Consider the following 26469-nt stretch of genomic DNA (forward strand, 5'->3'; position numbering starts at 1 on the left):
GAAGTGCCCATGTTGACAATTAGGTGATATTAATGAAGACCCAACTTCAAGAGAAAATAAGAAGTGTAAAGTGCTTCCAAGTGTCACTGCAAATGATCCATAACCAATATATAAATCAAAATTGGGGTGAGTTTATTATGAGCTAGGTCTGAGGACTATAACCAGGGGCCTTTCCTCCCCAGGGAAGGAAAGGCACCAAAGAAGTGGGGTGTACAGGGTGGTTATAGACCATCTTGCAGCGAAGAGCCTACATCACATAAGACAGGAATATCTCTTTTACTACTGTCATAAGATGCTTAGATCAATGATGATTTCCTCCTTGAGGTAATTGACAATATCTTAATGACTGCTGCTAATCACCTAAAATGCACAAGACAACACACAACTCAAATACTTATCCAGTCCCAAATGCCAATGGTGGAGGTGAGAAAATCTATTCAAGACCAGCACTTCTCTAACTTCACATGAGTCAGCAGGGATTCTAGTTCAAATGCAGATTCTGATTCAACAGGTCTCCTGTGGTCGCAGAGACTCTGAATTTCTAACAAGCATCTAGGTGATGTTGATGCTGCAGATCCTAATCTGTGCACCAGTATTTGAATAAAATTGCCATGGTCTTGTATGAGAGTAAGGTGTAAGTAGTTTTAGGACTTTCCCATGAAAAAGTATTTCTGCAAGTAAATTTTAAAGAAAGATGTATTCATGCACTCCTCAGTTTGTGATAAAATCTCTATTTGTTTATTTATACAAGAAAATTTGAGTTACAGTAATTCTGAAAATTACCTTTCAGGAGGAAGTATAAGGGTCTCCAAAAGATGCCCACATTCAAATCTCAAGAAACTTTGAGGTCATACATCACAGTTAAGTGAGATTTATTCTAGGAATGCAGTGACAGTTACACATCTGCAAATAAATCAATGTGATACACCACATTAGCAAAATAGAGAAAACGATCGCAAGATCATCTCAATAGATGCAGAGAATATATTTGATAAGATTATATACCCATTTATGCTAAAAAAATCTTTTGAAAATAGCTATAGAAGGAGAGTACTTCAACATAATACAGGTCATATATGACAAGTCCACAGCTAACATTGTAATTAAAAATAAAAAATTGAAAGCTATCCCTCTAAGAACAGGAACAAGACAAGGATGCCCACTCTTGCCATTCTTACTCCACATAGTATTGGAATTTCCAGACAGAGCAATTAAGCAAGAAAAAAATAAAAAGCATCCAAATTGGAGAAGAAGTAGATCTATCACTATTTGCAGATGACATGATTATATATCTAGAAAACCCTAAAGAATCCACAAAAAACTGTTAGAAATAATTAAATAATAAAGTTTCAGGGTACAAAATCAACATAGAAAAGTCAGTTGTGTTTCTGCACACTAACAAAAACTAGCAGGAAGACAAATCAAGAATACAATCCCATTACATAGGAAATAGAGCAGTCGATCAGTTTATGTAAGTGTGCATTTACACATGTGGTCAGTGATCTCAGCGTCAGGAAGAGAGGCTAAGGGTGACTCCCAGGTGTTGAATTTGGAGTGCACTAGGTGGACGTGACATCATATAACTGGAACAGAAACTGAAGAGCAGAGTCAGGAAAATTTGGGGATCTGCCTTCTGTACACTGCAAGGCACCATGGCAACTGCACCCCCTACCTGGGCAAAGGCTGTCTCACTGCCAGAATGTGTGTGTCCAGGGAAATGTATCTATTACTCACAGTTCCCAAGAGGAGGGGCTTGCCAAGCGTCTCAGGGCTGCACACAGAAGTGCCAATGTCACAAAGGAGAGGGGGTGATGAGGAAAAAGGAAGACAATACCATTTACAGTTACAATTAAAAAATAAAATATCTGGGAATAAATTTAAGCAATGATGTGAAAGCCTGTACACTAAAAACTATAAGGCAGTGTTGAATGAAATTGAAGAAGACATAAAGAAATGGAAATATATTCTAAGGTCATGGTTTGCAAGAACTAACATAGTTAAAATGTCCATATTACATAAAGCAATCTACAGGTTCAATGAAACCCCAAGAAGAATCCCAACAACATTTTTCATGGAAATAAAACAAAGAATCTTAAAATTTATATAGAACAAGAAAAGACCCTGAAAGCCAAAAGCAATCCTAAGAAAAAAGAACAAAGCTGGAGATATCATACTCCCTGATTTCAAAACATACTACAAAGCTATAGTTATCAAAACAGCATGGAACTGGCACAAAAGCAGACACAGATTGATGGAACAGAATTGAGAGGCCAGAAATTAACCCACACATCTGTGGACAGCTAATTTTCAACAAAGGAGCCAAGAATACGCAATGGAGAAAGGAAAGTCTTTCCAAGAACTTTTGATCTTTGAATACGTTATTTTATAGCAAAGAGAGTTGAAGGTAGCAAGTGGGATAAGGTTGCTAATAAACTGACCTTAAAAATATTAACCTTCCTTTGCAGGTGGAACTAACTTAGTCACACGGTTCTTTAAATACAGAAGAGAGAGACAGAAGAATTAAAGTGAGAGAGAGACTTGCAATTGTTAAGCTGCTGGTTTTAAAGTTAAGGGAAGAGCCACGAGCCGAGGCATGCAGATGGCCGCTAGACCTGGAACAGAAGAGAAGTCTGATTCGCACCTGGAGCCTCCAGAAGGAACCAGGATGTGCAGACCTCGTTGTTTTACCCCAATAAGACTCCTTTCAGGCTTCTGAAATTCAGGATTGTAAGACGAAATTCTTTTGTTGTTGTTAAATTGACTAGTGTGGTAATTTTTTATAGCAGCAAAATACGTTCATTTATCTGATGAAATTTTGTTTAAGGAACCTGAATTTAAGCCTCTCAATTTATTTAGCCGCCTTTGGGTAAGTCATTTGGTGTTGGTTTTCCTCCTCAAGTAGAAGTAGCAATCTAAAGTCAATTCGCAGATATTGATCCTCATTATCTGATTCAGAGAATTTCATATTTTAGAAATGAAAATGTGGTTCTGACTTTGAGGTTTGTGAGTCACTAAGATAGAAAAAGTAATTCATTTTTAAATTTGGGATCACCTAGCCTACTTCAAATCCTGGATCTAAATTTCTAAATTTCTTTAATGTCATGTTAATTTAAATGTTCATCCTTTCATTCCTATACCCTCCAATTTTCTTTCAAGTTACCAGTAAACATTAAAGAAGGGATAATAAATGCACTTGGGTATGTACATATGTGTGCATGTGGTTATTTGAAAGACAATATATACAAGCACACCCCTACATGAAGACACGTCTTCCTCTTGAACATTTTCTTGGGACTCAACAAAGTATTTCCACACATTTCATTTATTTCTTTAAACATTTACCTAAAGTTATATTTATTATCACATATTACATTGAGAAAAGAGGAAATTGAAGCTTAGGGATTTTAAAATTTTAGGAATTACATAACAACATTGAAAACTTACTGTGCATGCTCTTGAATATATGCAAAAAGAGTCAGGCACTATGTACTCTCCTCTTTTGCATGGCTCCTTCAAATATGCAAATTACACATTTTATTTAATTTCATCTTTTTCCAGCTCTATTGAGATATAACTGACATATAACATTGAGTAGGGGTACAATGTTATGACGTGATATAGACGCATTATGCAAAATGATTTCCACAATAAGGTGAGCTAACACTTCCATCACCTCAGGGACTCAGTCTTTTCTCTATGGGTTAGAACATTTAGGATATATTCTCTTCACAACTTTTAGGTGTGTAATACACCTTGGCTTACTATAGCCTCGATGTTGTAAATTAGATCCTTAAAATGTATTCATATTATAACTGGAAGTTTGAGCATGAGTATTCTCTTTATTTCCATTGTTTAATTTTTTTAAATTCCACATACATGTGATATCATACAGTATTTTCTTTTGCTGTCTGACATGTCACATAGCATAATATCCTCAAGGTGCCTCCATGTTGTTGCAAATGGCAGGATTGTCTTCTTGTGGCTGAATAATTTTCCATTATATATATTTATACACACACACATATAAATGTATATATACATATATCACATATATCACATTTTCCTTATTCATTCATGCAACGATGGAGACTTAGGTATTTTCTATGTTGTAGATATTGTGAATAATGCTGCAATAAACATGGGGGAGCAGACATCTCTTTGGGATTGCAATTTAGTTTCCTTTGGATATGTACCCAGAAGTGTGATTGCAGCATCACACGGTAGTTCTATTTTCATTTTTTATTTTTTTAAGAAATCTCATACTGTTTCACATAGTGGCTGTATCAATTTACCTTCTAACAAATAGTGCACAAAAAGTTTACTTTTCTCCACATCCTCGCCAACAGTATTTATCTCGAGGATTTCGGATAATAGACATTCTAACAGGTGTGAAGTAATAGCTAATTGTGGTTTTGATTTGCATTTCCATGATGATTACTGACGTTGAGCATCTTTTCATGTAACTTCCGCATTTATATGTCTTTGTGGGAAAATGTCCATTCAGTTCCTCTGAGAGTTTTCTAATTGGATTATTTGTGTTTTGCTATTAATTTGTATGTTTCTTATATGTTTTGGTTATTAACCCCTTATCAGATCCAAAGTTTGAAATTATTCTCCCCCAGTCCATATGCTACCTTTTCATTTGGTTGATTGTTACTTTTGCTGTGTGAAAGATTTTTAGTTTGATGTTGTTCCACTTGTTTATATTAACTTCTGTTGCTTGTGTTTTTGGTGTCATATCCAAAAAACCATGGATCGAACCAGTCTCAAGGAGATTTTTTCCCTATATTTTGTTCTAAAAGTTTTATGGTTTCAGATCTTATGTTAGAGTTTTAAATCTATTTGGAGCTAGTATTTGTGAGAGGTGTCAGATAGGAGTCCAATTTTATTCTTTTGCATGTGACTATCCAGTTTTCCCAGCACCATTTATTGAAGAGACAATCCTTTCCTAATTGATTATTGTGTCTCTCTTATAAATGTAGTGAACCATATACACATGGGTTTATTTCTGGGCTCACAATTCGGTTCTATTTGTCTATGTTGCTCTTTTCATGTCATTACTATACTGTTTTTCTTTTTACTAATGCTTTTTATTGAGTTTATGATAGTTTACAATCTTGTAAAATTTTAGTTGTACATTATTGTTTGTCAGTCATGTTGTAGGTGCACCCCTTCACCCTTTGTGCCCACCCCTCCTTTCCTCTGGTAGCCACTAATCTGTTCTCTTTGTCTAAATGTTTAAATTCCTCATATGAGTGGAGTTATACAGAGATTGTCTTTCTCTATCTGGCTTATTCAACTTAACATAATTCCCTCAAGGTCCATCCTTGTTGTTATGAATGGGTCAATTTTATTCTTTTTTATGGGTGAGTAGTATTCCATTGTGTGTGTGTGTGTATATATATATATATATATATATATATACACCATATCTTCTTTATCCAATCATAATCATCAGTTGATGGGACTTAGGTTGCTTCCACATCTTAGCTACTGTAAATAATGCTGCAATGAACATTGGGGTGCATGGGACTTTTGGAATTGCTGACTTCAAGTTCTTTGGATAGATACCCAGTAGTGGGATGGTTGGATCATATGGTATTTCTATTTTTAATTTTTTGAGAACTCTCCATACTGTTTTCCATAGTGGCTGCAGCAGTTTGCACTCCCACAAGCAGTGTATGAGGGATCATTTTTCTAATGAGTGTAAGGTGATATCTTAGTGTAGTTTTGCTTTGCATTTCCCTGATGATCAGCGATGGTGAATATCTTTTCATGTGCCTATTGGCCATCCATATATCTTCTTTGGAGAAATGTCTGTTCATGTCTCCTGCCAAATTTTTAATCGGGTTGTTTGATTTTTTGTTGTTGAGTTGTGTAAGTTCTTTCTATATTATGGAGATTAACCCTTTGTTGTATATATGACGTGCAAATATTTTTCCCAATTAGTGGGTTGTTTTTTGTTTCAATCCTGTTTTACCTTGCCTTGAAGAAGCTCTTTAGCTTGATGAGGTCCCATTTGTTTATTCTTTCTACTGTTTCCCTTGTCTGAGAAGACATGGTGTCCGAAAATATCCTTTTAACACTGATGTCAAACAGTGTACTGCCTACAGTTTCCTCTAGAAGCCTTATGGTTTAAGGTCTTACCTTTAGGTCTTTGATCCATTTCTAGTTTATTTTTGTGAATGGTGAAAAAGAACAGTCAATTTTCTTTCTTTTACATGTGGCTTTCCAGTTTTCCCAGCACCATTTGTTGAAAAGACTTTCTTTTCTGCATTGTAGGCCCTCAGTTCCTCTTTCAAAGATTAGCTGTCCATAGATGTGTGGTTTTATTTCTGGGCTTTCAATTCTGTTCCATTGATCTGTGCACCTATCTTTGTACCAGTACCATGCTGTTTTGACTACTGTAGCTTTGTAGCATGTTTTGAAGTCAGGAATTGTGATGCCTCCAGCTTTGTTCTTTTTTCTCAGGATTGCTTTGGTAATTCTGGGTCTTTTGTTGTCCCATATGAATTTTAAGATTCTTTGTTCTATTTCTGTAAAAAGTGTCATTGGGATTCTGATTGGGATTGCATTGAATCTATAGATTGCTTTAGGTAGTATGGACATTTTATTCTTCCAACCCATGTACATGGAAGGTCTTTCCATCTCTTTATGTCGTCCACCATTTCTTTCAGTAAAGCCTGGTAGTTTTTGTTGTATAGGTCCTTCATTTCCTTAGTTAAATTCACCCTGAGGTATTTTATTCTTTTTGTTGCAATTGTGAATGGTATTGTGTTCTGGAGTTCTTTTTCTGTTAGTCCGTTATTAGAGTATAGAAATGCTACTGATTTATGTAAGTTGATTTTATATCCTGCAACTTTGCTGTAGTTGTTGATTATTTCTAAAAGTTTCCTAATGGATTCTTGGGGTTTTCTGTTTGTAAGATCATGTCATCTGCAAACAGCGAGAGTTTCACTTCTTCCCTCCCTATTTGGAGTTCTTTTATTCCTTTCTCTTGCCTAATTGTTCTGGCCCAAACTTCCAGTACTATGTTGAATAAGAGTGGTGATAGTGGGCATACTTGTCTTATTCCTGTTTTCAGGGGGATGGTGCTCTGTTTTTGCCCATTGAGTATGATGTTGGCTGTGGGTTTGTCATATATGACCATTATTATGTAGAGACAATTTCCTTCTATCCCCATTTTGTTCACAATTTTTATCATAAATTGCTGTTGGATTTTGTCAAATGCTTTCTGTGCATCTATTGAGATGATCATGTGGTTTTTATTTCTGAACTTGTTGATGTGGTGTATCATGTTTTTTGACTTGCGGATGTTGAAGCATCCCTGAGTCGCTAATATGAATCCCACTTGATCATGATGTATGATCCTTCTGAAAGTCTAAGAATTTATCCATTTCCTCTAGGTTATCCATTTTGTTGGCATATAGTTTTTCATAGTAATCTCTTAAAATCCGTTATATTTCTGCGGAATCTGTTGTTATTTCTCCTCTTTCATTTCTGATTTTGTTTATTTGAGCTTTCTCTCTTTTTTTCTTTTTGAGTCTGGCTAGGAGATTGTCAATTTTATTTATCTTCTCAAAGAACCAGCTCTTTGTTTCATTGATCCTTTCTACTGCCTTTTTTGTTTCAATAGCATTTACTTCTGCTCTGATTTTTATTTCTCTCCTTCTGCTGACTTTGGGCTTTGTTTGTTCTTTCTCTAATTCAGTTAGGTATAATTTGAGGCTACTTATTTGGTATTTTTCTTGTTTGTTAACGTGTGCTTGTGTTGAATTTCCCTCTTAATACAGCTTTTGCTGTATCCCATATGAGCTGGTACGGCATTTTATCATTTTCATTTGTCTCCAGATATTTTTTGACTTCTTCTTTAATTTCTTCAATGATCCATTGCTTGTTCAATAGCATATTGTTTGGTCTCCACATCTTTGTCCCTTTCTCAGCTTATTTCTTTAATTAATTTCTAGCTTGATATCATTATGATCAGAGAAGATGCTTGTTATTATTTCAATTTTTTTTAAATTTATAGAGGCTTGCCTTGTTTCCCAACATATGGTCTATCCTTGAGAATGTTCCATGTGCACTTGAGAAGAATGTGTATTCTGCTGTTTTTGGATGGAGTGTTCTATATATGTCTATTAATTCCAGCTGTTTTAGCTTTTCATTTAATTCTGTTTCCTTGTTGATTTTCTGTCTGGATTATCTGTCCAATGATGTGAGGTCCCCTACTCTTATTGTGTTATTTTTAATATCTTCTTTTAGGTTTGTTAATAATTGCTTTATGAACTTTGGTGTTCCTGTGTTGGGTGCATAGATATTTATAAGCATTATTTCTTCTTGATGTAGTGTCCCCTTGATCATTGTATACTGACCTTCTATGTCTCTCTTTACCTGCCTTATCTTGAAATCTACTTTGTCTGATGTAAGTATTGCAACACCTGTTTTCTATTGTTTGCCATTATCTTGGATTATCATTTTCCACCCCTTCACTCTGAGCCTGTATTTGTCATTGAAGCTGAAGTGTGAATCCTGGAGGACACAGATTGTTGGATCTTGTTCTTTAATCCATCTTGCCACTCTGTGTCTTTTTATTGGAGAGTTCAATCCATTTACATTGAGGGTGATTATTGATGCACGAGAGCTTAATGCTGTCATTCTGTCACTCATTTTCAGGTTTTCCTGCATTACCTTTGTTTCTTGTCCTGTGTGTTTTGGACTACCCATTGACATCTGGAGTTTCTTATTTCCTTACTTATTTTTTGTGTCTCTGTTCTGTTTTTAAGTTTGGTGGCTATGCTGAAGTTTGTATTCAGAATCTTGTGCATAACATAGTCCATTTTCTGGTGGCCTCTTATTTCCTTAGCCTAAACTGATTCAGTCCCTTTCTTCCTTCCTTCTTAAGTTATTATTGTCATCTCTTATTCCAACTTGTGTTCTGTTTGTGGTTAAAATGATAAGATTGTGTTTGTTTTTGGTGTTTCCCTTCCCTTTATCCTATTGCTATAGTTTTATATTTGCTATCCTATTTTGATGCTGTCTATTTGTCTCCTTACTCGGTGTTTTGTGACCCCTTTCTCCCATTTTTTATTTTTTCAGGTATGAGGGCCTTCTTGAGGATTTCTTGTAAGGGCTCTTGTGGCTACAAAGTCCCTTAGCTTTTGTTTGTCTGGGAAAGATTTAATTTCTCCCTCATATCTGAAGGATATTTTTTCTGGATAGAGTATTCTTGACTGAAGATTGTTATCTTTTAAAGTTTTGAATATGTCATTCCAATGTCTCCTAGCTTTTAAGGTTTCTGTGGAGAAATCTGCTGAAAGTCTGATAGGGGTTCCTTTGTAGGTTATTTTTTGCTGCCTTGCTGCCCTGAGTATTCTTTCTTTGTCATTCACTTTTCCCAGTTTTACTATATGCCTTGCAGTAGGTATTTTTACAATGACATATCTAGGATACCTGAAAGCTTCCTCCACAAATATTTCTCTCTCATTCTCTAGATTTTGGATGTTCTCTGCTATTATTCCTTTGAGCACACTTTCTGCTCCATTCTGCTTTTTGTAGCCCTCGGGGATTCCAGTTATTCTTATATTGCATTTCCTCATTGAGTCGGCTATTCCTCTGAGGTAGTCTTCATTCTTTTTTATTCTTAAGTCTCTCTTTTTTTTTTCTTCTTTTCTTCCCCCCCCCCCCCCCCCGGTGCATAGTTGTACCTCTTAGCTGCAGGTCCTTCTAGTTGTGGGGTGTGGGATGCCGTCTCAATGTGGCCTGATGAGCAGTGCCATGTCTGTGCCCAGGATCTGAACCCTGGGCCGCCACAGCAGAGCACGTTAACTTAACCACTTGGCCATGGAGCCGGCCCCTTAAGTCTCTCTTTTATTCTGTCTGGAGCCATTCAACCTGTCTATCTTCGATTATGCTGATTTGGTCCGCCCTGGCATCCACACAGGGATTCAGGGATTCCGTATTATGTTTTATTTCTTTCATTGTATTTTTCATCTCTAGTATTTCTGATTGATTCTTCTCTATAGTTTCAATCACTTTTGTGAACTAACTCCAGAACTTGTTGATTTGTTTCTCATTGTTTTCCTTTACCTCATTGAGATTTTTGATGATAGCTATTCTGAATTCATTGTCGTTTAGTTTACTTATTTCTGAGTCCTCAGGACATAATTCTGGATGCTTGTTTTCCCTGTGGTCTGGAGATTTGATGAATTGATGGATGCTGGAAGAATCATGGGTCTTCCCCATGGTGATATTATTCAGTTGCAGTTACAGGCTCTCGCCACTAGATGGGGGTCGGGAGCTGTGTATTGTGAGCCCTCTGCCTTTGGCTGAGATTGTGGCACACAGTGCAGGTTGGGGAAGGAGGGGCACTTTCTCTCAGGCACAGACCCGGTTTCTGGATCAGCTCTCGCTATCTGGTCTCCTGGGGTTTTGGCTTGATGAGGTCACTCCATGTGAAATCATTCACCCCATTAGAGGGCTTCCCTCTAGGCTGCATGGCGTGGGACTCCTGAGTGATCCTGTGGACTTGTGGCCCCTCCCCTGCTCCTTCCCTCATGGAGCCTCCAGTGGCAGCTATCCCAGTCTTTAATGGAGGTAGCAAAGTTCTCTCTTACCCTATTCCATCTCCTCCAAGGGGGGTCTCCAGCCTCTCCACCCTCCATCGTTTGGCTTCTGTGGGTCTCTGAGGATTCCTGTGCTGTTAGAATTTTTTTGTTGGAATATGGTTACTCCTTTTGTTGTATGTTGGAGGGGAGAGAGTCCCTGGTGAGCTTACTCCGCCATAATGCTGATGTCAGTCAGTACTATACTGTTATAATTAGCTTGATAAGAAAATTCAAAATTGAGAAAGGTGATGCCTACAGCTTTGTTCTTTCTCAGGATTATCTAGGATATTCAGGATCTTTTGTGATTCCATACAAATTTTATAATCATTTTGTATATTTCTGTGAAAAATGGCTTTGGAATTTTGATATGGATTGCGTCCAATCTATAGATGACTTTCAGTATTCAGGCATTTTATTGTTAAATCTTCTAATCCATGAACATGAGACAGTTTTTATTTCTTTCCATCACTTGTGTATGCTTCAATGCCTTTCATCAATATCTTATAGTTTTATGTGTATAGATCTTTCACTTCCTTGGTTATATTAATGTTTAAGTATTTTATTGCTTTTGATACTACTGTAAATGAATTTTTTCATTATCTTTTTCAGAAATATTGTTTATTGTTGGTGTATAGAAATTAAACTGATTTTTGGACTTAGGCTTTCTATCCTGAAACTTAAGTGAATTTATTTATTATTTCCAAAGGTTTTTTGTGGAGTCTTTAGGCATCTATACACAAGATGCTATCATCTTCAAACAGAAACAACTTTACTTTTTCATTTCTCTTTTGCACCCCTTTCTTTCTTTCTTTCTTTAATCTAACTTGTCTAACTAGGACTTCTAATATTATGTTGAATAGGAGAGGCAGGACTGGCATATATGTCTTGTTCCTGATCTTAGAAGCTTTAAACCTTTTGCTATTAAGTTAGATGTGACTTGTCACGTATGTTCTCCATTATTTTGAGGTATCATCCTTCTATACCAAGTTTGTTGAGAGTTTCTATCATGTAGGGATGTTGAGTTTCCCAAAAGCATTTTCTGCATCTATTGAGATTATCATATACATACCTTTAATTCTATCAATGTGATGTATCACATTTCTCTGTTTGCTTACAGGGAAAAACTTTGAATCCTATAAATAAATTCCTCTGATCATAACATATGATCCTTTCATTGTGTTGTTCACTTCAGTTTGTGAGTATTTTCTTGCTAATTTTTGCATATATATTAATCAGGACTATTGACATGTAGTTAGTTTTCCTTTCTTGTAGTGTCCTTGTCTGGGTTTGGAATCAGGGTAATGTTGGCCTCATAAAATAAATTTTGGAATGATCCCTTCTGTTAAATTATCTGGCAGAGTTTGAGAGGATTTATGTTAATTCTTTTTAAAAGTTTTCGTAAGCTTCACCAGTGAAATCATCTGGTCTTTATGTTTTCTTTGTCTGGAAGTTGTGGGTTACTCATTCAACCTCCTTACTCTTCATTTGTTTGTTGAGTTTTTAAAAAATATTTCTTTTATGATTCAATCTTAGTAAGTTGCATTTTTACATGAATTTTATCCATTTTTCTAGGTTATCCAATTTATTTTGTATAATACTAGTAGTTTCTTTGATTTTTTGTTTTTCTATTGTATCCATTGTAGTGTCTTTTCTTTCATTTCGAATTTTCTGTATTTGAGTTATCTCTTTTTTTTTTCTTGGTTAGTCTAGCTAAAGCTTTGTCAACTTTATATTTTCAAAGAGCCAGTTCTTTTTTGTTGATATTTTCTATTTTATTTATTTCTGCTCTGATATTTATCTCCTTATTTCTGCAAAATTTGGAATTTGTTATATTTTTTTAACTCTTCGAAAAGCAATGTTTGGTCGTTTATAGATCTCTATTTCTCTTGGGTCTTAGAGCTTTTTTATTTTGGAGGGTGGTTTCATATTCCTTGAATATTCATGATGCTTGTCTCCTTGATCTTCTGTCTGCACATTTGAGGAAAAAGACATCTTCAGTTTTGGCAGATTAGCTTTGGCAGGCAAAGCCCTTCAACAGTCAGCCTGTCAAAGATTCTGCATGGGCTCTCTGGTGATGTGTGCAGGCAAGGGTGCTTCTGGAGAGCTCTAGTAGGCAGTCTTGGTGCCTTAGTCAGGCAGTGGCAGGCCTGGTGCTTGGATTCCTGGGGTCCAGTTTGGCACCAGATACCACTAGTGGTGGAGTCTGGAGCCTGGAGTCACTGGGACATTTCGTGCTCTTGAATCTGCAATGAAGGGTGTGGGACCTTGGTCTGTGTGGTCAGGCCTGGATTCTGAGTCCAAAGTAGGCAATCAAGCGTCAGGGAACCGGGGAATTGACTTGACAATCCAGTCCGTGGGGATGGCCTGGACCTGGGGGCAGAATCTTCAGTTCATGGGAGCTGGCTAGAGGCTGGAGACACATATGTCAGCCTGGTGCCAGGTGGAGCCAGAAAGTTGGGCACCAGAGTCCAGCCTGGTGTTTGAGTGGGCTAGGAGCCTGGATTGGTGGAGCCAGCCTGGGGCCTGAGATCATGAGTCTTGGCTTGGTGCTGGAGCAGACCAGGAACTGAATATATAGGACTTGGTCTGGAGCCTAGACTCAGAGGGGTTAGCCTGGCAATGGGGTTGGTCTGGCACTGGAGTCTGAGGTGAAGTCAGGTGCTCACTTCACTGTACTGTCCTCACTTAGAGAGTGTCTCTCTCCACAACGGGCCACACAGGCTTGGGATAGGCATGACAGGGGTTACGTAATAATGTCCTTTTCACTCTCTTAAATGTGTCTTTTTTTATTAATTTGATCCACAAAGGTGCTGTAGTCACTCATCTGGAATCCTTGACTCCTGCGAAGGTATTCTGGTCGATGGATAGCTGTTTAATGTGATGTTTCTGGGAGCAGACAGGTACTAGAAAATGTCATACTGCCGTCTTGTTGGTGTCACCCTGGAAAGTCTCTCTACTCACTCTATTGTCTGAACTTTTTAAATATGTGCAGTTTATTTTGTCATTATTCTCTCATAAATTATTTAAAAGGAAAATTTCTATGGATACGTGACTCAGGGTAGGGTCAAGGGCACAGGTAGCGGAGTCACTCTGAAAAAGCATGTTTGATACATCAAACTGGGAAGAAAGAAGAGTGTTACATATGGCTATAGTGCAGTGGAATTAATTTGATTATTATTTTTTTCTGTAAACTAGATTAACCTAGATATAAGAATGAGTGAAATAACCTTAACTTTGTTTAAAAAGAACACTAAAGCAATGCAGAGATTCATGGATGAGCCTTAGAAACACAGCATAGATATTCACAGCTAGTTACAGATTTATGAGACACCACAGAGCTCAGAACAATTCCCTACCATACCATTCAATGTGATAATATATACATAATGTTACACCATTTTATTTTGTGTTGAGTAGTTATGCAGCAATGGCTAACACATACAATAATCGTTATTCCATGAAATAAATGGAAATTTCCAATTGTATTCATATCAAAGGTTGGGAATAAATTAGGAAAATAGAAAAAAAGGAGGAAAAAACCTGTTAGATATCAGAGAGAGAGAAAAGCATAATAAAATAAATAAATTGTACAAATAAGTTGAAAAATTGATTATTCCAGGAAATAAATAAAAAGGACAGGTTCTACTTCTGCAATGTGGTTAAAGAAGCACAATTCTGACTCTGAGGCTTCGAGTCCTGCAATCCTGGGCATTTCTTCTGCCCAAGTATAACTGGCCCTTTTGTACTTGCCATCCTGAAGAATCCTTTCAGAGCCCCTTTTATTTCTTTATTCCTCAGACTGTAGATGAAGGGATTCAGCATGGGCGTGACAAGGGTGTACACCACTGAGGCTATTGCACTTGAGTGTGAGCTCTGGCTAGCAGTAGAGCTGAAGTACACTCCTAGGCTTGTACAAAAAAATGAGACAACAGATAGGTGAGATGCACAGGTGGAAAATGCTTTATACTTCCCTTGAGCTGATGAGATTCCACATATACAGCAAACTATCTTAAAGTAAGAGTAAATTATACCAGCGAGGGGACCACCACACAGCAGCATAGCTGTAAAATACATAACCATATCATTAAGAAAGGTGTTAGAACATGCAAGTTGGATCATCTGATTGAGTTCACAGAAAAAGTGGGGGATTTCCACGTGTGTACAGAATGAGAGCTGCAACACCATTGAGGTTTGTAAGAAAAAATGCAAGACACTTGTGATCCAAGACACTAGAAGCAAGATTCCACAGATCTGATTGTTCATGCTGACCATGTAGTACAGGGGGTGACAGATGGCCACAAATTGATCATAGGCCATCACGGCCAGGAGATAGATGTCCAGCCCCGAGAAGATTACAAAAATGTACAGCTGGGTGATGCAACCTGCATAGGTTATGACTTTGCTCTGCATCTGGATGTTCACCAACATCTTTGGGATGGTGGTGGAGGTGAAACAGATGTCTACAAATGACAGGTTGGAGCGAAAGAAGTACATGGGTGTGTGGAGATGGGAGTCAGAGCTGACAGCCAAGATGATGAGCAGGTTTCCAAGCACAGTGATCAGATACATGGAGAGAAAAAGTCCAAATGTGAAGGACTGCAATTCTGATTCCTCTGAAAATCCCAGAAGAAGAAATCCTGAAACCCCTGTTTCATTGCCTGGTTCCATGTGGCTGGATTGACTACCAGGAAAGCGGAAAATGACATTACTAATTTCACACAAATGGCATTACTCCCATTGTTGGAATGCTACTATTTCTATATTGTGCATTCATAAAAATCAATGTCAGTATTTTATGCATGGATTTGTTCTCTTTAAGTGATTCCCTGTTTATCTCTGCTTAGGCGTTTTTGACCCATTCTCAGTATTTTCCCCAAGAGCTCATGCATTATACTGTTTTACTGAGTATACCTTTCATGCATTTGAGAAATATGTATTAAGTTTTGAACATGTTCCAAGCACTTTACAGGCAATGAGTATAGAGTGCTGAAAGACAGAAGCCACCACAATCCAATGATGGTGAAAGAATAAAAACAAATATAAATAGTATATAATACCCCAGATGATAAGTACTATGAAGAAAAGAAAAGCCAGTATAAAGTAGAGAATAGGTAGGAGTTTTATTTTTTAATTGGTGTTTAGTAAACACCAGTAAATAAGGTGACTTTTGAACAGAGAACTCAAGGAAGAGAAGGCAGGAGCCAAGAGCATACCTGGGGAAGTGTGTGCCTGGCAGAGGGAACAACTACTGAAAAGGCCCAGAGGATTATACCACTTCATTTATTTATCAAAAAGGGAAGCAAGTGTGAGAAGGGGAATAATAAAGAAAATGTGATAGAGATGGTTTCATAAAATTTTGAAGAGACAGGTGGCCTCTTTGATGGTTAAACTTCAAGACAAAAGGAGTCACTCATCCACACTGTATATCCTTATGTGCTTTATAAATCTGGTTGCAAAGTCATCCTGTAAATTGAAATAGATCCCCTCCTTAACATCATCTGTTGAATTCTGGCCTCTGCATTGTAAGTGACATCTTGCAATATGTGAGACTGTACCCCTGTTCTGATGATGGCTCACATTCCACAAGGCACACACATACATGTCAGATAATTGTTTCCTGGGCTGTATTCTTACCATGACTTTTTCACCTGCAGCCCCAATAATAAGCTAGAAGTACATATAACTTAAGCTGGCCACATCAATTACTATTACCCTAAATAATGTAGAAACAGTATTTGAAATTCCAATTAGTGAGCCCCCTATGGAGAAATAAAACTGAGAATCCAGGTTGGATAAGCTCATTTTCTGCCCTGTAGTTAAAGAAACATAAATAACCTATTCACTAAACAGAGAGAGCATATGTGAGAGAGGGAGAGAGACAGTGAGAGAGAGAGAAATGGGCATGAGTGGTAAAAAAGATCTAATAGTTCAGATGATACCTGAGAATTTACAAAGAAGAAAAATTATCCTTGGTTCTGGCAACAATCCAACACTTGTTAGATCTCCTTGATACCCAGAAAAATAATAAAGGAGTAAAAATATTTTTGGCCAGAACACAAAAGTAGTGATGTGTGTATGGTGTCAATCACCTTACAGATTATTTCCTCCAAAGAAAAGAAGTTTGATAGGGAATAAATCAACACTTTGCAAATGAAAATATGCAAAGAACAACAAAAGTTGGGCATTTTATATATGAAGAAGTAGAAGACTTGTTTCTATATTTATTTGATCAATTGGATTTTATACGATCTCTTGGGAGGTGAGGCAAGTCACTTGCACTTTTCTTTTTTTTTTTTTAAAGATTGGCACCTGAGCTAAGAACTGTTGCCAATCTTCTTTTCTTTTTTTCTGCTTTATATTCCCCAAACCCCCTGTACATAGTTGTATATCTTAGTTGCAGGTCCTTCTAGTTGTGAGATGCGGGACTCCGCCTCAACGTAGCCTGATGAGCGGTGCCATGTCGCGCCCAGGATCCGAACCCTGGGCTGCTGCAACGGAGCTGCGAACTTAACCACTCGGCCACGGAGCCGGCCCCGCACTTTTCTTATGTGCGTCTATTCTTTGTTTTTCTTGAACTTTAGGTTGTAATCTCTTTTTTGACAAATGTAATGGGCATACTCTAGTCCTGATTCTGGCCTTTGTACAACATTCTAAGTCCTCTTCAGACTATATTCTACGAAATTCTGTACATGTCATGGCAATCCATCCTCTGACTTTGAATAACTGACTTCATAAGATTTATGCCTCGGGACCCTATGTCATACACACATTTATGTCATTGTACTGTGACTTCATCTTTCTAGTGCGAGTTCCAAATGAGCAAGGCCTCCACTTGCATTTTCTATTGTAGTTTGTCAAAATAGTATATGAATATATGTGCACTTATATAGAAACAAATTTATGAAAATGAAGATTTATGAAATAAAGGGATTTGCAGAGATAATGAAGCCAGTTAAATAGAGTTGTTTCATACAACTCTATTACACAACATAGAATGGGGCATCAAAAACAAATTGAAATGGGACATAAAACAACAGTAATTGAACAATATCAACATGAATCAATAATTCATTTAGCAAAGCCCTTGACATAAGAGACTACAACATAAAATGTAGTTAGAACTCTCTGGCATGTAGCAGATGCTCTGTTATTATTTATTGCATGAATCAGAAATCATTTCTTAGTACATATGGACATTTAATATATGACAAGGTGCACTTCAATTTAGATAGTGAAGGTGTATTGTTTCATAAAAGCTGGCATAAATGGCTGTCCATCTAGAAGAAAATGAAGTGACTGTCTATCTCACACATCTTCAAATATCAGAGTGATTAAAGACCTCAATATAAAGGGAAATAGTACATTTCAGGGGAACATGTAGATAAAAAACAGGTGAACATGTAAAATAAACTAGAAATAAAAGCTACAAGTAGGCAAACCCATAATTAAGGCATGAAAATCTGAAGTAAGAAGCTGGAGATTTCTAACTATGTAAAATTTAAAAATTTTTATAGACAGTAAATCCAACCAAAAGCAATAATCTTTAAAGAAACAATCAATAAACAATAATCTGTCAAAAATGTTTGAAATGCTGCTAACTGTGGAATAATAGAAACATAATTCATGGACATATAATAATAATAGGCATATAATAATGACCATGGGGATCAAGTCTATGAATATTTGCTCAAATTGAATATTAGTCTCAAAAAAAACAAGAAATCTCTTTCACATTCCTCAACCTGTGAGATCTTCAAGTTTTAAAAATCTTTCACGTTGATTGGAGTTGGAATTTCTAAACAGGTAGCAAAATAGGATTCTCTAATTTTGCTGGCAAAAGTGTGAAGTGTTACATGTTGGGAAAACAACCTGAAGGCAGCTAAAAGTATCAAAATATAGATTTTATTAACTCATGATTTCTCACTCTTGGCACTATTTACATTCTGAGCTAGGTCATTCTTTGTTGTGGGGGCTGTCCTGTGCATTGTAGGATGCTGAGGATGTGTCCTCAGCCTCTACTGACAGCCCCTCATGTGACGCCAAATATGTCTTTGCCTATTCCTCAGTGTCTTCTGGATGTTCCTGTCTTTGGGGGACCAATATTGCCTCTGGTGGAGAAGCAGAATTCTAATATAACCATCCCAAAATACTTTTGTATAATTGTTATAATAGTAATGTATTGAGAGAGAATATGTAAGTGTGAATAGCACAGCCATAACATTTTGCAGACATTTAAATAATTAATTAGCTTTGCACTAATTATTGGATATAGGCCCATGAGCTATTACTGAGTAAGAAGGAAGAGTGAACACAGAAAACAAGATTTCACTAAGACATAAAGAGGATTTACTAGGGGCACAAGATGCTACTCATGATTTTGTTAAAAGAGTATGCATATGTATGTGTGCATAGCATAGAAAGACAGTTTTAAAAGAAACTAAGAACTTATGGAATAAATATTGTCAAGAGGAATAAAATTAGGTTAAGTATAGTGGTTTAAAAACAGCTGTATGAGGCACAATTGAATAAGAATCTAAAACTAACATATATAGACATAAAATAATAATAAAAATTGAATGAGAATCTAAAGCTGACATATATAGATATAAAATAATAATTTACTAATATCAACATTGGTTAGTAATTCCAGATTAAATTTCCAAAGACTTGGAAATAAAAGAATAAAATAGAATGGCTTTAAACTTTGCGAAGAACAGTATCTAAGTTATAATTTCTTCTTATATAAAGATATGTGGATTCAAATAATAGTTATGGAAGTTGAAGTTAATCTTTAATCAAGTGTAAAAATGAATGTCTTTCAGTTGATGGTCAAAGATAATGTGACTCTTAGAAATAGATCTAACTGAAAAAGGGCCAAAGGGAACAAGAGGGAATGAAAAGCATGTAAAAACTAGTTGGTAATATGTATAAAGGGTGACATTAGCATTAAGTGTACAGAAGAAAATTTACTTTGACTTTTGTTTATATCAATTATTCACAAGTGAAGAATATAAAAGTGAGAGCTAAATACTTCTGGGAAGAAAAATAAAATCTAAAAAAACAATAGAAAGAACGCAATATGACTGAGTGATAAATTTGACCCCACATTACTAATAAACATGATTCCCCACTTATTCATCTATACATAAAATAATTCAATGACAAAGAACAAAATTAGTGAAAAAAACTCTAGTTCCTTGTTTAGAAGAATGCAATCAAAAACAAGAATAAAATCACTCTGACCTCATTTCACAAATGTATAAAGTACTTGAAGAATTTATAATAGAGAAAACAGTTGAATAACTAACCCAGAAGTATCTTCAGCTCACGCATATGAAATAATTGCAGGGTAAAGTTATTTAGCATGCCCCTTTTTATTTATCAAGTCAAACTGTTTTTTTTTTTTTATGTGAATACCCAGAGGGAAAGAAGATACTATGAAATGAATGTCTTATGAACTGTTGTTGCAAGGAAATATTTGCAAGTAACACATTAGTCTGGGTCTTTCTCATCAATATGAAGACACAGTTGAATATGCCCATTAAAAAAAAAAAGGAGATGCTCTTACTTCACTGGACATCCTTCCTCACATGATACCATATTTTCCTACTCCTTTTGGCTGCAAATCCTCTTGGATGTGTTCTATTCTACTGGAGGCACTTTATGCCTTTCCTTCCCTTCTCTATTTGTGGTGTATCACTTAATTGTGAACAATCACCCATGCATTGCTGAGTTCAATACTCATTTCTATTTTTAGCGTGATAAATAAATTGATTAATTCGTTAATCAGGTGAGCAAACAACTGTAGCAGTGTCTTGGCTCTGGCCTAGGCTGGTGGCTCTCAACTGACCTCAGGTGTGTGTACTTGCTTTCATTCTCTCTCGCCTTTTCCAACAGTCCCCACTGGGCTCTCAGACTCGCCTGGTTAGGAGCTCAGAGGAGAAGCTTGCCAAGTGGAAGTCCAAATTCCTCATGGATGTTTGATGATGGAGATTGAAGCTCTGTCTCGACACAAGGCAGCAGGAAGGAGTCAAGCATTAGTCTCCCAGCCAAACTTAAGATTCCAAAAACAACAGCCATGTCCCACCCAGCCCAAGCTTGCATAAGGGACGAGTAGAGGAGGTATTTACAACTCCCTGTGTCTTCTCATTAGGCACATTTCACTCTTGTTCCTCAAAGCTCGAAACACTGATTTCCCTGTGGGACATTAGTCTGGACAGAAAGAAATGTTTTCCTGCAAATTCTATGCTCCTAATAGATCAGGTTAGAATCAAGTGAATGCAGTTTTTCTTAGTCCCCCCTCATGATCTCTGCTAGGTTTCAGGGGACTAACTTCCCAGCACCTTATCCCAACACTGATTTAAAATTTTCTACAAATTCAGGACTGAGGATTCTGTCTAGATTAGATGCCTTAAATCTTCAACATATTGACTTGTGGTGGAAAAACAGCCTCTGATATCTGTGGAAAATAGCTATTCTCTTCATAAAGAGTGACAACTTTAGTTTCCCTGACATAACTTGGGCACTACACACTTATGTTTCAACACACTTGACAAAAACAATTAGGAATTTCATACTTTTATCACAAATTAAGAGCTGCCACATATGAAATATTTGTTAGCTATAAGACATATATTTGTACTTTTTGCACTATAATCTCAGTTATAATAGGAAAGTAAACAGAGTTTTCCTTGAAGCCTCCAGAAGGAATCTACTCTGACAAAGATCTTGATTTTAGCCCAGTGAGACCTATTTCGGACTTCTGACCTTCAGAATTGTAAGAGGATAAATGTGTTTGTTTTAAATCACTAGTGTGGTAATTTTGTATTAACATTAGGAATTAAATACAATCATTTACCAAATAAAATTTTTTTCAAGAAACTGAGATTAAGCTTCTTGATGCATTCATTTAGTTTCTCCTGTGCAAAGGTGTTTTGCATAATCTCACTTAAAGTAGAAGAAGAAATTTAAACTCTATTCGGATATATTCAGCCTCTTTAGCTGGTACAGATTTTCCCTTTGCTTAAGAGAAAGTGTAATTCAGTCTTTGATGACTTTGAGACATTAAGATATGAAAAGCAATTCATCATTTAAATTTATGTATAGCATTTTCTTTAAATCTTTGTGTCTAAATTTCTACATCGTTTTAATTTCGTGTTAATCCAAACATTCATTCTTTTCATTTCTATCTTCTGCAACTTTCTCTCATTTCCTTTCAACATAAAATATTACTAGAAATGAACCTGTGTTTGTGTGCATGTATTCATTTGAAATATAAACGTGTACAAATACATACACGTGTGTACACACACACTTTATCTTTGAACATATTTTCAGACTCAACAGAATATGTACATATATTTCATTTATATCTTGCAACATACATCTAAAGTTATGTTTACTGTCCCAGATTATCTTCAGAAACAAGGAAGGTGAGGCTCAGAGACATTAAATTTTTAACAATTGGATAAAATACCTTCAAAGTATATTGTGTACTTCTATGAATGACACACAAATGGAAACATACAGCATCTATTGTAATTTTTGTATGGCTTTTTTAATCAATGTGTGCTTTTTAAATATATGCAGGACGTAGTATGTGATTATCTTCAATAAATTAATTATAAGTAAACAATCTAGGGTGCATGGATCAAAGAAGAATCTAGAGCACTGGTAGCTGATTCACAATGAGCAGTGGTAGGAGGTATCTCTTCTACCTGGGAAAAAGAAGAGTGTCCTAGATGAATATAGACATAATAATAGTAAATTAAAGCAATTCACACTTGATACTTTTTTTTTTTGGTAAAACAGAAGATAAAAACTGATACAGAAATGAGTAAACTGATCATATATTGGTTCAAGTGAGAAGAGCACCATGGCCACACATCAAGGAAGAGCCTTAGAAACATACTGGAGAGACTCATAGTTGACTATAGACTCATGTGGGGACCAGCAGAGCTCAGAGGCCTACCATATAATCCCTTCATTTGCTTTTAGGATGGCATTTCATGCAACAATGGCTAGCTGATGCAATAATCAAAGCTAACAGAAGCAAGGACAATTATAACAATAAACAGCTGCTGCTTATCTTTGGCATTTGTTCTTATATTTGAAGACAGCATTCATGGTCTGTTATTTCAGACAATTATTTTAAAATGTGTTTCATCAGGGTTCTGTCTAGGTAAGCAGGAGATGTTGAAACTACTTGCATAGTTGTATAGAAAAACTGGTTATCCTGGTTCAGATAATTGGACAAGAATTAAAGGTCTCTCTTGAGTCATTCTTTGACAATAAAGGTAAATAGATTCTTGAGCATAATGGAGCTATATAGTGGGTAATAATGATAATGACCATTCACCGCCCCATTAGTGATTATGAAAAAATTTAGAAGCAGAAGATTTTTTGTTTAGAGCAATGCAAGCTGTCATCTTATTTGTGGCACTGGAAGTTTTCTAGCAGAAACAGGAAGTTAATAGAATAAAAATGTTTTAAAAAGCCAATCAACTCTTCACTCATATGTATAAACTCCTTTACACATGGACACCAATCTTCTATGCTCTAATGAATAGATGTACAGCATGAAAAAGAAATAGTTTTGCATAGTAATACTTTGTATGACTTTAAATTTTGCTCCATCACATATAAGGTCATCTCTAACTCTAAGGTCACATAGGCCAATCTATTTATTAAAATTTGTCTTTCAACGAAGCCTCCTCCTGGAGACATATGTTTGATGATCAGTTTTCCATAGGGACTATGGTTGGCATTGTGGACACTGTATAAGAGAGCTGAATAAAAGAGCAATTCCTAATAAGGAGAATAAAACTCAATGATCAGGGGCCAGCCCAGTGGCTCAGCAGTTAAGTGTGAAGGCTCCACTTTGGCAGCCTGGGTTCACCGGTTCGGATCACAGGTGTGGACATGGCACCGCTTGGCAAGCCATGCTGTGGTAGGCGTCCCACATATAAAGTAGAGGAAGATGGGCATGGATGTTAGCTCAGGGCCAGTCTTCCTCAGCAAAAAGAGGAGGATTGCCAGCAGATGTTAGCTCAGGGTTAATCTTCCTCAAAAAAAAAAAACCTCGATGATCAGCTATTAAATACATTATATGTTAATGTCTACATTTTCAGAAGAGCCATTAAGGTAGTAATATACAAAGGATTAATGTACACAGAAGTGAAAAACTGTGGTCTTAGATTTTCTTCTACTTTAAAATTTTATAAATGACCTTAGTTGTCAAATGTAGTTTTTTCCATAGCAGGAGTACAACTCATGACTGTGGTTTTAGTAAAACAAACAAATAAAATTATTTGGTATGATATATGTGATTTGAGAAAAAAATTGTTGTTAAAAATCCACATTGTGCTTGGCAGGCAGGTGGGGCTTCCTCACTGGGACGTGAGCTAGAGCTGCTTGTAGGCACCGCAGGGGCACAATGAGCTCCCTCTACCCACCAGGCTAAAGGCTGCTGGGACTCTCTCCACAGCCACCCAGGACCCGATCACTCTTCCAAGACTCAGCAGTCCTATGAATGCTCTCTCTGGCCTGGAGAAGCTGCCCCATTGCATAGATCTGTTTATGGTCCCTTGTGCCAAACTGTCCCATTTTCAACAACATGGATGAATCTGGAGGGTGTGATGTTAAGTGAAATAAGCCAGACAGAGAAATACAAATACTGCATGATTTCATTCATATGTGGAAGATGACAAATACATGGATAAAGAGAACATATTAGTGGTTACCAAAGGGTAAGACAGTTGGGGGCTGGGCGAAAGTGACAAAGGGGCACATATGCATGGTGATGGATAGAAATTAGACTACTTGGGGTGAGCACAATGAACTTATTCAGGAAGTGATAAACAATAATGTACACCTGAAATTACACAATGTTACAAACCATTATAATCCCAACAAAATTACTTTACAAAAAAATCCATGTTGTCTTACTGGGTTAATGGATATTTCCATAAATTTATAACTTAAGGTTAGGAATAAATTTTTCGAAGTACGAAAACAACAGGGGAAAAACGGTAGATATCAGAGAGACCAGAAATCTTAATAAAGTGAGTTACTTAATTTGAATGGAGAAGTTGAAAAAAAAAACCTTAAGGAAACACTTAAAAGGAGTAAGTTCTACTCTCAATGTCTGATCAAAGAATTACAATTTCTGACTTGGAGGCTTTGACCTCTGCAATCATGGGCACTTCCTCAGTTATAGGACAATTGGCCCTTTTAGAAACGTTTTCTTAACAAAGCGTGCTTTCAGAACAAAAGGATCAACATGCAGCAGCACAGCTGCAAAATATAGCACTCTGTCATTTAAAAAAGGTGTCAAAACAAGCAAGTTGGTCCATCTGCTTGAGTTCACAGGAAAAGTGGGGGATTTCTGAGTCTGTGCATAAGGACAGTCTCAACAGCATTCTTGTGAAACACGGAATTCAAGAACTCATGACCCAGGTAACCAGAACGAACAGCAATCCATGATGACTGTGTGTTGCAGTGGATGGCAGGTGGCCATGAAGCAGTTGTGGTCAAGAGAAACATGTCTGAAACTGCAAAAGGAATGAAAAAATACATCTGTGCAATGCAGGCTACATAGCTTATAATTTTTCACTGGGTCTGGATGTTCACCAACCACTTTTGAATAGTTATAGAGATGAAATAGATGTCTGCAAAGGAGAGGTTGGAAAGGAAGAAGTATATGGGTGTGTGGAGGTGGTAGTCTAGGTTGACAGCCAGGAATACATGCAGATTTCCAAACACAGTGATCAGGTACCTGGAGAGGAAAATCTATAAAATGAGTGACTTAATTCTGGTTCCTCAAAATTCAAGAAGAAATTCTGAAATTTGTGTATTATTTCTTGGTTCCATGTGTTAGATATGACTACCAGGAAAGAAAGATGCCATGACTAATTTTCACACCAATGGGCATTACTAACGTAGTTCAAATGTTAGAATTTACATTTTGTATGCAATAAATCAGTATCTTTAACTTTTGCATGGAATTTTTCCTTTTTATGGAAACTTTGGCCTGGAGAAGCTGCCCCATTGCATAGATCTGTTTATGGTCCCTTGTGCCAAACTGTCCCATTTTCAGCAACATGGATGATTAGTCATCCCATGCCAACTTTGATTAGTAATTCCTATCCTACCCTCAGCCTTTCCCCCAAGTGGTCAGATATTCTATGCTTTTAATGAGAAATTCTGCCATGCCTTTTGGAAATATAAATTGAGGACTGATCATCTCCTATGCAAAGAGTATAGAGTTCTGAGTAACAAAAGTCTCTACAATCTATGATGGAGAAAGAACACAAGAAAATATAAAAATTGCATATCATCAGATATTGACAGGTGCTATGAAAAAGAGCAAGTACAGAAAGGGTGGATTTGGGTGTTATTTTTAGCTGGATGTTCAGGCATAGCTGGCAAACAGGTAATATTTCAACAGAAACTGCAATAGGAGAGGTTGAGTGAGGTGAGGTTATCTGGGGAAGTATGCCCTGCAGCGGAATTGGCCACTGCAAAGACCCTGAGAAAGGCATTTGTTTCAGAAAATCAAAGCTCAAGAGGAAGTCATATGTAAGAAGAATGTGCTGAACAGAGAGTGACGAGAGATAGTGTCAGAGGATGTTGAGGACTGAGATGGCCTCCCCACTACAGCTGAAACTCAAAACACAAGGAGACATTCATTCACATGTTGTTCCTCCCACTGGATTAATATTGTTTTCAATGAATCTTGTGCCTAGAAATATATCTCCACTTTATTTTCATCTGTTGATTAATATTCTGGCATTTGTATTTTGGGAGTTACATTTTGGAGTATATCAACTCAGGTATCCCCACTCTAAAAATGCTCATAATTCAC

The 26469-nt window shown here is 36.7% G+C and overlaps 1 protein-coding gene across 1 annotated transcript in view; it reads right to left on the minus strand.

Moving 5' to 3' along the window:
• Nucleotides 1-15272, minus strand: part of LOC124236771 (olfactory receptor-like protein OLF4) — a 186764-nt gene extending 171492 nt beyond the window's left edge. The window contains exon 1 of the mRNA XM_046655740.1: nt 14351-15272. Coding sequence (XP_046511696.1) covers nt 14351-15272 — 922 coding nt within the window. The remainder of the gene's footprint in view (nt 1-14350) is intronic.
• Between the last annotated feature and the right edge of the window lie 11197 nt (nt 15273-26469).

Source organism: Equus quagga, chromosome 3 (genome assembly GCF_021613505.1).
Source record: "Equus quagga isolate Etosha38 chromosome 3, UCLA_HA_Equagga_1.0, whole genome shotgun sequence".
Lineage (NCBI taxonomy): Eukaryota > Metazoa > Chordata > Mammalia > Perissodactyla > Equidae > Equus > Equus quagga.